The sequence below is a fragment of the Nerophis lumbriciformis genome, linkage group LG10 (assembly GCF_033978685.3).
Source record: "Nerophis lumbriciformis linkage group LG10, RoL_Nlum_v2.1, whole genome shotgun sequence".
Taxonomy (NCBI): domain Eukaryota; kingdom Metazoa; phylum Chordata; class Actinopteri; order Syngnathiformes; family Syngnathidae; genus Nerophis; species Nerophis lumbriciformis.
Genome location: NC_084557.2, coordinates 20,619,329 through 20,632,431, shown reverse-complemented (window position 1 = coordinate 20,632,431; position 13,103 = coordinate 20,619,329). Strand labels below are relative to the sequence as shown.

Genomic DNA, 13,103 nt, shown 5'->3' with positions numbered 1-13,103 from the left:
TACAGGTCTGATTGGGGGATTGCTGTAGAAATGGTTGTCCTTCTAGAAAGTTCTCCTCTCTCCACAGAAGAATGCTGTAGCTCTGACAGAGTCACCAACAGGTTCCTGGTCACCTCCCCGACTAGGGCTATTCTCCCACGATCGCTCAGTTTAGACAGCTGGTCAGCTCTAGGAAGAGTCATGGTGGCTCCAAACTTCTTCCATTTACGGATGATGGAGGCCACTGTGCTCATTGGGAGCCTCATGGCAGCAGATATTTTTCTGTACCCTTCCCCAGGTTTGTGCCTCGAGACCATCCTGTCTCAGCGGTCGACAATTCCTTCGACTTCATTCTTGGTATGTGCTCTGTCATGCAATGTCAAGTGTGGAACCTTAATATATAGATAGGTGTAGGCCTTTCCAAATCATGTCCGACCAACTGGATTTGCCACAGGTGGAGTCCAAATAAGCTGGAGGAACATCTCAAGGATGATCAGTTGAAACCGGATGCTCATAAGTTAATTTTTGAGCATCATGGCAAAGTTTGTGCTGCCGCGTCTGCAACATGTCACTTTTTACACTGTTTAGTGTGTTCAGGCTCCGATTGATTGGTGAAATGGAGTCAAATGTCATAAGTGCTTACGTCAAACAGTCACCTGACAGTGCCCACTGGAAGAAGTTGAGCCAAATCAATCTTTGCAAGGCAGTAATCAATAGATTATAAATCAATCAGAATGAAACTCAATGTTACGCAGTAAAAAGTACCATTTCTTCCTCACAAAAATACTGATGCAAAAAGTGTGTTGCATTAAAACTACCATGACAAGTACGACTTATTAAGTAAATGTGACTGTAAATGTAGTGCGTTACTACCCACTTCTTTAAATATGATTACTCTAAGTCGTTACCTTTGTAGATTATTTTTTCATGCCATTTTGGACCAACGCTGTTCCGTCTTCAACTACAGAACGCATGTTTGAACAAAATTAAACCAGAGTTACAGCAAACAAAGAATTACGATACAGACAGTACAATGTGGTAGTTTGTATAAGTAAATATGTTTAACATCTTTCTTGGCAATGTCACAGAAGTACCCTTATTCGTTCAAACTAAAAGAAAAACATTTGGTATTTCTCATGTTTATTTAAGAAACAGGAAAGTAATCATCATTGAGTCTTTCGTTGTTAAGGGTTTTGGGACAGTTGAGGATGGTAGCACCAAACACTGGTGCAGGTAAAACCATAGTTCTCTTCTTGTACAGACTGAGGCAGCTCAAAATGGGCAAGCTTCTGCAAGAACCTTCCGCTCTCCTCAAGCTGGTCTCTGCCAGGGTCTCCAATGAGAACTTGGCTGCTGTTGGTTTCGATGCACTGCTCCAACCAGGTGTAGAGGCTCCAGGAAAGGACCTCATCGTAGAACATGTCGCCAAGGAGGATCAGGTCAAACCTGCCAGGCTCCGAACCGATCATGTTCTCCGTCACACAGACGGGCAAGTCCAGACCGTTGAGCTCAAAGTTCATGCAGGTCGCAAGAACGGCGACTGTGGTGGAAAAAGATATATCTAATGAGGCGTGTGTATTTCAAACGTACAAGGTTTTAAGTAACGTTGCAGCATTTTTAAACTACTGTAAAAATAAGTTAACCACTGTATAATAAAGCGCTTCACCAAATAAGATCAGATAAAAACAATGGCGAGGTTTGTAGTCACCTAGTGGCGTTTTATAGATACTGCCAAAATTAATTACCGTATTTTTCGGACTATAAGTCGCAGTTTTGATTTATATATGTTTTTTTCCTTCTTTATTATGCATTTTCGGCAGGTGCAACTTATACTCCGAAAAATACGGTATGTATTATTAAGGTCATTCATTGTATGTTCAACATTTGTGTACATCAGGGGGGTCCAAACTTTTTGACTTGGGGCCGGATTAGGCTAAAGAAATTTGGCCAGGGGCCAAAAGCCGACTGCATGTAAAGTAACCATATGCACACACACACACATATATAGCCTATACATATGTGTACATATACATATGTATAAACATATATACATACATATACATATTAATATAATACATATCAAATTAATGTGAAAGTTTGACTCCTACTTTGTTTACTTCCATGACAACCTTCTTAAAGTTTTGTAATCAATCAGGAATATCAAGCAGTTAAAATGCATTAAACATGTGTGGAGAGTGTTTTGCATTTTCCCATCATGCATTGTGATGGCTTCAAATGGATGTAATTTTTAATTATGTGTTGTGTTTGGACTTTATTTTTTATAACATCCACAAAGTTTTATGAGCAGATTGTGTTATGTGTGACCATGTGTGTTATACTTCTATAGCGCTTTTTCTACCTTCAAGGTACTCAAAGCTCTTTGACACTATTTCTACATTTACCCATTCACACACACATTCACACACTGATGGCGGGAGCTGCCATGCAAGGCCCTAACCACGACCCATCAGGAGCAAGGGTGAAGTTTCTTGAGAACAAGGATAGACAATTCAACCCTTAACTCAACAATGAGTAAATGAGTGTTATGTGTGTGTGTGTATATGTGTAAATAAATGAACACTGAAATTCAAGTATTTCTCTTATGTATATATATATACATACTGTGTATATATATATATATATATATATATATATATATATACACACACCGGTATATATATATATATATATATATAGCTAGAATTCACTAAAAGTCAAGTATTTCTTATATATATATATATATATATATATATACAGTGGGGCAAAAAAGTATTTAGTCAGCCACCGATTGTGCAAGTTCTCCCACTTAAAATGATGACAGAGGTCTGTAATTTTCATCGTAGGTACACTTCAACTGTGAGAGACAGAATGTGAAAAAAAAATCCAGGAATTCACATTGTAGGAATTTTAAAGAATTTATTTGTAAATCATGGTGGAAAATAAGTATTTGGTCACTTCAAACAAGGAAGATCTCTGGCTCTCACAGACCTGTAACTTCTTCTTTAAGAAACTCTTCTGTCCTCCACTCGTTACCTGTATTAATGGCACCTGTTTGAACTCGTTATCTGTATAAAAGACACCTGTCCACAGCCTCAAACAGTCAGACTCCAAACTCCATTATGGCCAAGACCAAAGAGCTGTCGAAGGACACCAGGAAAAGAATTGTAGACCTGCACCAGACTGTGAAGAGTGAATCTACAATAGGCAAGCAGCTTGGTGTGAAAAAATCAACTGTGGGAGCAATTATCAGAAAATGGAAGACATACAAGACCACTGATAATCTCCCTCGATCTGGGGCTCCATGCAAGATCTCATCCCGTGGGGTCAAAATGATCATGAGAACGGTGAGCAAAAATCCCAGAACCACACGGGGGGACCTGGTGAATGACCTGCAGAGAGCTGGGACCAAAGTAACAAAGGTTACCATCAGTAACACACTACGCCGACAGGGAATCAAATCCTGCAGTGCCAGACGTGTCCCCCTGCTTAAGCCAGTGCATGTCCAGGCCCGTCTGAAGTTTGCCAAAGAGCACATGGATGATACAGCAGAGGATTGGGAGAATGTCATGTGGACAGATGAAACCAAAATAGAACTTTTTGGTATAAACTCAACTCGTCGTGTTTGGAGGAAGAAGAATACTGAGTTGCATCCCAAGAACACCATACCTACTGTGAAGCATGGGGGTGGAAACATCATGCTTTGGGGCTGTTTTTCTGCTAAGGGGACAGGTCGACTGATCCGTGTTAAGGAAAAAATAAATGGGGCCATGTATCGTGAAATTTTGAGCCAAAACCTCCTTCCATCAGTGAGAGCTTTGAAGATGAAACGTGGCTGGGTCTTCCACCAAGACAATGATCCCAAACACACCGCCCGGGCAACGAAGGAGTGGCTCTGTAAGAAGCATTTGAAAGTCCTGTAGTCTCCAGACCTCAACCCCATAGAAAATCTGTGGAGGGAGTTGAAAGTCTGTGTTGCTCGGCGACAGCCCCAAAACATCACTGCTCTCGAGAAGATCTGCATGGAGGAATGGGCCAAAATACCAGCTACTGTGTGTGCAAACCTGGTAAAGACCTATAGTAATCGTTTGACCTCTGTTATTGCCAACAAAGGTTATATTACAAAGCATTGAGTTGAATTGTTGTTATTGACCAAATACTTATTTTCCACCATATTTTACAAATAAATTCTTTAAAATTCCTACACTGTGAATTCCTGGATTTTTTTTTCACATTCTGTCTCTCACAGTTGAAGTGTACCTATGATGAAAATTACAGACCTCTGTCATCATTTTAAGTGGGAGAACTTGCACAATCAGTGGCTGACTAAATACTTTTTTGCCCCACTGTATATATGAAATACTTGACTTGGTGAATTCTAGCTGTAAATATACTCCTCCCCTCTTAACCACGCCCCCCCACCCCCCCACCTCCCGAAATCGGAGGTCTCAAGGTTGGCAAGTATGACTTATTGAATCCAAAAACAGTCCCCCACCCCTGCCCAGAAAGGAATACAGGCTCTTTATTCTAATACAGATAAGGGAAAAAAGGGAGTTTTCCAACTTCCACATTCCAACCCCTCAAGACACTACCCAGAGCCTATCTGCGGGCACACAGAGACAAGCAAAAAGAGTACAAATGGAAAAATACTAGCATGACTATGAAGAAAGAAAGAACTCTTAAACATATATGCATTCTCCACAATATATATATATATATATATATATATATATATACTGTACAGGACAAAAGTTTGGACACGCCTTCTCATTTTCTTTATTTTCATGACTATTGATGAACACATGTGGAGTTATGTACTTAACAAAAAAAGGTAAAATAACTGAAAACATGTTCTATATTCTAGTTTCTTCAAAATAGCCACCCTTTGCTCCGATTACTGCTCTGCACACTCTTGGCATTCTCTCGATGAGCTTCAAGAGGTAGTCACCTGAAATGGTTTTCACTTTACAGGTGTCATAGTTTTGATGTCTTCAGTGACAATCTACAATGTAAATAGTCATGAAAATAAAGAAAACGCAGTGAAGTGAGAAGGTGTGTCCAAACTTTTGGCCTGTACTGTGTATATATCTATATATATATATATATATATATATATATATATATATATATATATATATATACACACACACACTGTAATGATATATAAATATATATATATATATATATGTGTATATATATATATATTTTCAGAACAATTGTATATAAGTTATCACACAACTCGTTTGCTTGCAGGTCAGGTTGCCCTGCGTGAAGACCGGTTGCCCTGGTTACTATCCACCTGTGCTCACAAAGCTGTCCTTGCTCTCTTATCATGCAAAGGCAAACAGCTTGTTATTCTCCACTGTGTGTCATGGAATTCGCCTCGCCGTAGAGGTCTCTGTTTTTCAGTTTTGGACAGCCACGGGAGGGGCCGTATCAGGACCCGACATCTCCAAGAAGATAAGGCGAGCACAGAGGGGGTGAACCTGACACCGCTCCAAGCAATTTTTGTTTTAACTGTTTATATATCATGTGTGCTGGGCTGCATGCATAATGTGAGACCCCTCCCCTTAGAAGCAGCTTCAGCTATGTAATCAGGGAATGCCCAAATAAATGGGGAAGCGCGGGAACTTTTTCCTTAGAGCGTGGGGTGACACTGTATGAGGGTGCAGTTCCACGCGCTCTCCTCATGAGTCAAAATTTAATTCTGTCTCGGTTTGATTCCTTGCTTCTTGCCCTGTTTAATAGATAGTTTGGTGCTTGAACCTGACATATGTATATATATATTATATATATATATATTGTTATGCTGATGACACCCAACTCTACATGCCCCTAAAGCTGACCAACACGCCGGATTGTAGTCAGCTGGAGGCGTGTCTTAATGAAATTAAACAATGGATGTCCGCTAACTTCTTGCAACTCAACACTAAGAAAACGGAAATGCTGATTATCGGTCCTGCTAAACACCGACATTTATTTGATAATACCACCTTAACATTTGACAACCAAACAATTACACAAAGCGACTCAGTAAAGAATCTGGGTATTATCTTCGACCCAACTCTCTCCTTTGAGTCACACATTAAGAGTGTTACTAAAACGGCCTTCTTTCATCTCCGTAATATCGCTAAAATTCGTTCCATTTTGTCCACTAGCGACGCTGAGATCATTATTCATGCGTTCGTTACGTCTCGTCTCGATTACTGTAACGTATTATTTTCGGGTCTCCCTATGTCTAGCATTAAAAGATTACAGTTGGTACAAAATGCGGCTGCTAGACTTTTGACAAGAACAAGAAAGTTTGATCATATTACGCCTATACTGGCTCACCTGCACTGGCTTCCTGTGCACTTAAGATGTGACTTTAAGGTTTTACTACTTACGTATAAAATACTACACGGTCTAGCTCCAGCCTATCTTACCGATTGTATTGTACCATATGTCCCGGCAAGAAATCTGCGTTCAAAGAACTCCGGCTTATTAGTGATTCCCAGAGCCCAAAAAAAGTCTGCGGGCTGTAGAGCGTTTTCTATTCGGGCTCCAGCACTATGGAATGCCCTCCCGGTAACAGTTAGAGATGCTACCTCAGTAGAAACATTTAAGTCCCATCTCAAAACTCATTTGTATACTCTAGCCTTTGAATAGCCCCCCTTTTTTAGACCAGTTGATCTGCCGTTTCTTTTCTTTTCTCCTCTGCTCCCCCCTATCCCTTGTGGAGGGGAAGACACACAGATCCGGTGGCCATGGATGGGGTGCTGGCTGTCCGGGGTCGGGACCCGGGGTGGACCGCTCGCCTGTATATTGGTTGGGAACATCTCTGCGCTGCTGACCCGTCTCCGCTCGGGATGGTTTCCTGCTGACCCCACTGTGGACTGGACTCTTACTGTTATGCTGGATCCACTATGGACTGGACTCTCACAATATTATGTTAGACCCACTCGACATCCATTGCATTCGGTCTCCCTAGAGGGGGGGGGTTACCCACATATGCGGTCCTCTCCAAGGTTTCTCATAGTCATTCACATCGACGTCCCACTGGGGTGAGTTTTTCCTTGCCCTTATGTGGGCTATACCGAGGATGTTGTTGTGGCTTGTGCAGCCCTTTGAGACACTTGTGATTTAGGGCTATATAAATAAACATTGATTGATTGATTGATTGATATATATATATATATATATATATATATCCATCCATTTTCTACCGCTTGTCCCTTTTGGGGTCGCGGGGGGTGCTGGAGCCTATCTCAGCTGCATTCGGGCGGAAGGCGGTGTACACCCTGGACAAGTCGCCACCTCATCGCAGGGCTATATATATATATATATATATATATATATATATATATATATGTATATATATGCCACCACGGCACTAATACGGAAGGACTATATAGGTAGATATTAACAGCAAGCACAGACGGTGATACGTGAATGATGTTTAATCATGGACGTGAAGCACAACAACAGGAAGAGGAAACGTGCGCGCACCCAACAACTACCAGGGTAACTCCCGCCCACATCCGCTCGCCTCGCCCACACACAACCACACTGGCGTTGATTAAAGTACAGTTTTTTTATCCGCCTATATTTAAACACAGTGACTCTTCAAACTAAAGTGGCCAAAAATATTAAATAAAACATCTGTGTTGTTTTTATCGAATACTTAGGCCTACTACGCCACTGTATTTTAATGTTGGTCATCATGGTGCCACTTGGCGAGCCAAGTGTTTTCTGAGGTGGTACTTGCAGGGTTCGTACACCTTTCCCATGGCCAAATTGAAGCACTTTTTAAGGACTTTCAGGATCAATTTTCCAGTTTTTCCAGTACCCTTCAAAAGGCGAAAACCAGTGTGAATCAATCCATAGCCCTGTTGTTTGAGGTCACCAAATGTTGTCTGTAGGAAAAATACGGAAAATCTGCTAAAAACCTAAGCCTAACATTGTACCAGCAGTTATTAACTGAATGGGGCATAGAAAATGAAGCAGTGTTTCTGTAGACTATTCAATGTCATTGGTGTTTGCAAACGTGTCTCAATTTGTGTTGTTTTACAAATTTCTTGTTTTTTTTCTTACTTACAGCACTCAATGACATCGAACAGCACAGATTGATTCACACCGTATTTGTGCTTGTAAACTGCATAACGTGATATAAATACACGCACCCTCAAAATGTCAATTTCACTCATTTATTAACAAAACTGTTGCACATTAATATAAGGATAATAAATTAAAGGAAAATATTTGGTTTGTTTCACAACACCTCAGTCACCTTTCATTAAGCATTACTTGCCTTATAACTGTGGCTATGATAAGAAATTAACAAAAAGACAAAAGTTAACTTTTTTTTGCTTTCACTGAGGTAGCCAGACAAGTTAAGTAGAAAATAACGGAGCAAGAAATGCTTACAACCATGTTGTGTAAAAACTACAAAATCATTCATATTAACTCAGCTCTAAATTGTGAAAAAGGTTACAAATTATACATTGCATGACCTTCACAGTACAAACAAGTACAATAATGGACTAATCCAATGTTTCCATCCAATGTTCATTGGAATTGGGGGTTTTATCACCAAAAATGATTCCCGGGCACGGCCACCGCTGCTGCTCACTGCTCCCCTCACCTCCCAGGGGGTGATCAAGGGTGATGGGTCAAATGCAGAGAATAATTTCGCCACACCTAATGTGTGTGTGACAATCATTGGTACTTTAACTTTAATTAGAACGACAATCTCCCGGCATGATGGACCGATGCACCACTGTCCTCTTGGGGGCCACACAGAGCCCTATATACTGGCATGACAACAACCTAATGTAAGGGCTTATGTAAGACCAAGCATGTAGCTTTCATTTTTAAGGAAACATATTTTATATATCAGCCTATTGGGTCAGACTGCCGATAAATATGATGTACATTTCCAAGCATTTAAGTTAAGGTAAAGTACCAATGATTGTCACAGTGTGTGGTGAATTTGTCCTCTGCATTTGACCCATCCCCTTGTTCACCCCCTGGGAGGTGAGGAGAGCAGTGGGCAGCCGCGGTTGCCACGCCCGGGAATCATTTTTGGTGATTTAACCCCCAATTCCAACCTTTGATGCTGAGTGCCAAGCAGGGAGGTAATGGGTCCCATTTTTATAGTCTTTGGTATGACTCGGCCGGGGTTTGAACTCACAACCTACCGATCTCAGGGCGGACACTCTAACCACTAGGCCACTGAGTAGGCTTACAACCACTTCACCAAGAAGGTAGGTTGTGAGTTTTATACCAAAGACTATAAAAATGGGACCCATTCCATCCTTGCTACTCAGCACTCCGCACCAAGGGTTAGAATTGGGGGTTAAATCACCAAAAATGATTCCCGGGCACAGCCACCGCTGCTGCTCACTGCTCCCCTCACCTCCTAGGGGGTGAACAAGGGTGATGGGTCAAATGCAGAGAATAATTTTGCCGCACCTAGTGTGTGTGACAATCATTTAATTCAAGCATTTTTCAAACCTTGAAAACACAACATTAAAATCCAAGCATTTTCAAGGTTTTTAAGCACCCGTACCAACCCTGTACTTGGTGAAAAACGTTTGAAAAACACTGTACTAGTGCAGTGTTTTTCAACCACTGTGCCGCGGCACACTAGTGTGCCGTGAGATACAGTCTGGTGTGCCGTGGGAGATTGTCTAATTTCACTTATTTGGGTTAAAAATATATTTTGCAAACCAGTAATTATAGTCTGCAAATGATGTGTTGTTGTTGAGTGTCGGTGCTGTCTAGAGCTCGGCAGAGTAACAGTGTAATACTCTTCCATATCAGTAGGTGGCAGCCGGTAGCTAATTGCTTTGTAGATGTTGGAAACAGCGGGAGGCAGTGTGCAGGTAAAAAGGTATCTAATGCTTAAACCAAAAATAAACAAAAGGTGAGTGACCCTAAGAAAAGGCATTGAAGCATAGGGAAGGCTATGCAGAACGAAATTAAAACTGAACTGGCTACTAAGTAAACAAAAACAGAATGCTGGACGACAGCAAAGACTTACTGTGGAGCAAAGACAGCGTCCACAAAGTACATCTGAACATGACATGACAATCAACAATGTCCCCACAAAGAAGGATAAAAACAACTGAATATTCTTGATTGCTAAAACAAAGTAGATGCGGAAAATATCGCTCAAAGGAAGACATGAAACTGCTACAGGAAAATACCAAAAAAAGACGAAAAGCCATCAAAATAGGAATGCAAGACAAAAACTAAAACACTACACAGGAAAACAGCAAAAAAGTCCAAATAAGTCAGGGTGTGATGTGACAGGTGGTGACAGTACACCTACTTTGAGACAAGAGCTATAGTGATGCATGGTTGGTTATGGTTTAAAGTCATATTCAAAACAATTGCGACAACGACTTTTTACTGTCAACTGAGTTTCATTTTTTAATGATTTCTGCTGGTGGTGTGCCTCTGGATTTTTTCAACGCAAAAAAATGTGCCTTGGCTCAAAAAAAGGTTGACAAACACTGTACTAGTGAATATCATGCCTCCACATTTTAATATAATTTGTATACACGTAGAAATATCTGATGACATCTCTCACCGGGGTCAATGTCGTTAGCAACGACACAGGCGGCACCACACAGTTTTGCAGCGATGGCTGAAGCTCCGCAGCCACTTCCCAGATCCAAGACCGATTTTCCCTTACACACTCCAGGATTGTCAAGGAGATACCTAAAGGAAGACCATTTCAGATAAAGTCCAGCTAAAGAAAACATTTAAAAAAAATAAGATAAAATATTTACCTAGAAAGTGCCTGTCCTCCTGGCCAGTAAATGGCCCAGTATGGGTCATCAAAAGGCCAAAGCTCTGGTTTTTCATACCAATATCGACAGTTTGGGGTGAAAAGTCTTAACTTGACCTCTGGTGTCAGGTGATGTTGTTCAACAGTCTCGGTGTTTTCGAAAATAAAACTCCTAACGTTGTCCTCATTCACAAACTTGCTGTGGGAACACTTTGTAGCGTTCAGTGACTTTAAATGACAAACCAGCCTGCGAGTGCTTAAAAGTTTGAACATCATGCAGCTAATCTTGCTGCTCTGCTAACCATTATGAGTCTGCCCCGAAAGGGACAAGCGGTAGAAAATGGATGAATGGATGATACTAAATAATGATCAGTGTTATATATTAGGCTATAAAGTCCCTCGAAATGAACATAGAAACTCTTAAAAACGCCGCTCTTTGATGGCTACGTTACAAAACAGTAGCCAGTAACAGTGCTGCACATATAGTCCGTCGTCGTGTAGAAACGTGGGACACATTCATGGTTCCTAGCCATGTGGCGTTCGCGAACAAACCGAGTCATTTGAACTGTTCTAGTAGGTGAACCATTTGAACCGTTTGTCAGTTGCAAAACGTTCTTTTGGGAGCCCTACTTTCTGCAATTGCCCACACTGCCTGCCACTAGACCAGTGACAGGACTAGATAATGAGTCAGGGTCAAAGGAAAAGTGGCACCACTTGGATTTATTTGTCTGATTCATTGTTCCGATTTGGATATCAAACGTAAACACACCAGGGAAGGTAGTACAATGTTGTATTCAAGTTATTATTATGTCCATTTATATATACATACATATATATATATATATATATATATATATATATATATATATATATATATATATATATATATATATATATATATATATATATATATATATATATATATATATATATATATATATATATATATATATATATATATATATATATATATATATATATATATGGGGCTTCACGGTGGCAGAGGGGTTAGTGCATCTGCCTCACAATACGAAGGTCCTGAGTAGTCTTGGGTTCAATCCCGGGCTCGGGATCTTTCTGTGTGGAGTTTACATGTTCTCCCCGTGACTGCGTGGGTTCCCTCCGGGTACTCCGGTTTCCTCCCACCTCCAAAGACATGCACCTGGGGATAGGTTGATTGGCAACACTAAATTGGCCCTAGTGTGTGGATGTGAGTGTGAATGTTGTCTGTCTATCTGTGTTGGCCCTGCGATGAGGTGGCGACTTGTCCAGGGTGTACCCCGCCTTCCGCCCGATTGTAGCTGAGATAGGCTCCAGCGCCCCCCGCGACCCCAAAAGGGAATAAGCGGTAGAGGATGGATGGATATATATATATATATATATATATATATATATATATATATATATATATATATATATATATAAAACTTTGGAGCGAAAACATTTATTTAAAAAAATAAGAGAGAATTATATATATATATATATATATATATATATATTAGGGCTGCAAATCTTTGGGTGTCCCACGATTCGATTCAATATCGATTCTTGGGGTCACTATTCGATTCAAAATCGATTTTTTTTTTTGATTCAACGCGATTCTCGATTCAAAACGATATTTTCCCGATTCAAAACGATTCTCTATTCATTCAATACATAGGATTTCAGCAGGATCTACCCCAGTCTGCTGACAGGCAAGCAAAGTAGTAGATTTTTGTAAAAAGCTTTTATAATTGTAAAGGACAATGTTTTATCAACTGATTACAAGAATGTAGATTTGTTTTAACTATTAAATTAACCAAAAATATGACTTATTTTATCTTTGTGAAAATATTGGACACAGTGTGTTGTCAAGCTTATGAGATGCGATGCAAGTGTAAGCCAATGTGACACTATTGTTCTTTTTTTTTTTTTTTTTTTTTATAAATGTCTAATGATAATGTCAATGAGGGATTTTTAATCACTGCTATGTTGATATTGTAACTAATATTGATACTGTTGTTGATAATATTCATTTTTGTTTCACTACTTTTGGTTTGTTCTGTGTCGTGTTTGTGTCTCCTCTCAATTGCTCTGTTTATTGAAGTTCTGAGTGTTGCTGGGTCGGGTTTGGTTTTGGAATTGGATTGCATTCTTATGGTATTGCTGTGTATTGTTTTGTTGGATTTATTAGTTTAAAAATAAATAAATAAATCGATTTAAAAAAAAAGAGAATCGATTCTGAATTGCACAACGTGAGAATCGCGATTCGAATTCGAATCGATTTTTTCCCACACCCCTAATATATATATATATATATATATATATATATATATATATATATATATATATATATATATATATATATATA

The 13,103-nt window shown here is 39.9% G+C and overlaps 1 protein-coding gene across 1 annotated transcript; it reads right to left on the bottom strand.

Annotated features, from left to right (window-relative positions):
• Positions 1–1,102: 1,102 nt before the first annotated feature.
• On the bottom strand, positions 1,103–11,298 carry etfbkmt (electron transfer flavoprotein subunit beta lysine methyltransferase). Its single transcript, XM_061969313.1, has 3 exons — positions 10,755–11,298; positions 10,553–10,683; positions 1,103–1,519 (listed from the first exon to the last, which is right to left on the bottom strand). Exons 1-3 carry the CDS (start codon positions 11,027–11,029, stop codon positions 1,164–1,166), a joined length of 762 nt encoding a protein of 253 aa, XP_061825297.1. The 5' UTR covers positions 11,030–11,298; the 3' UTR covers positions 1,103–1,163.
• Between the last annotated feature and the right edge of the window lie 1,805 nt (positions 11,299–13,103).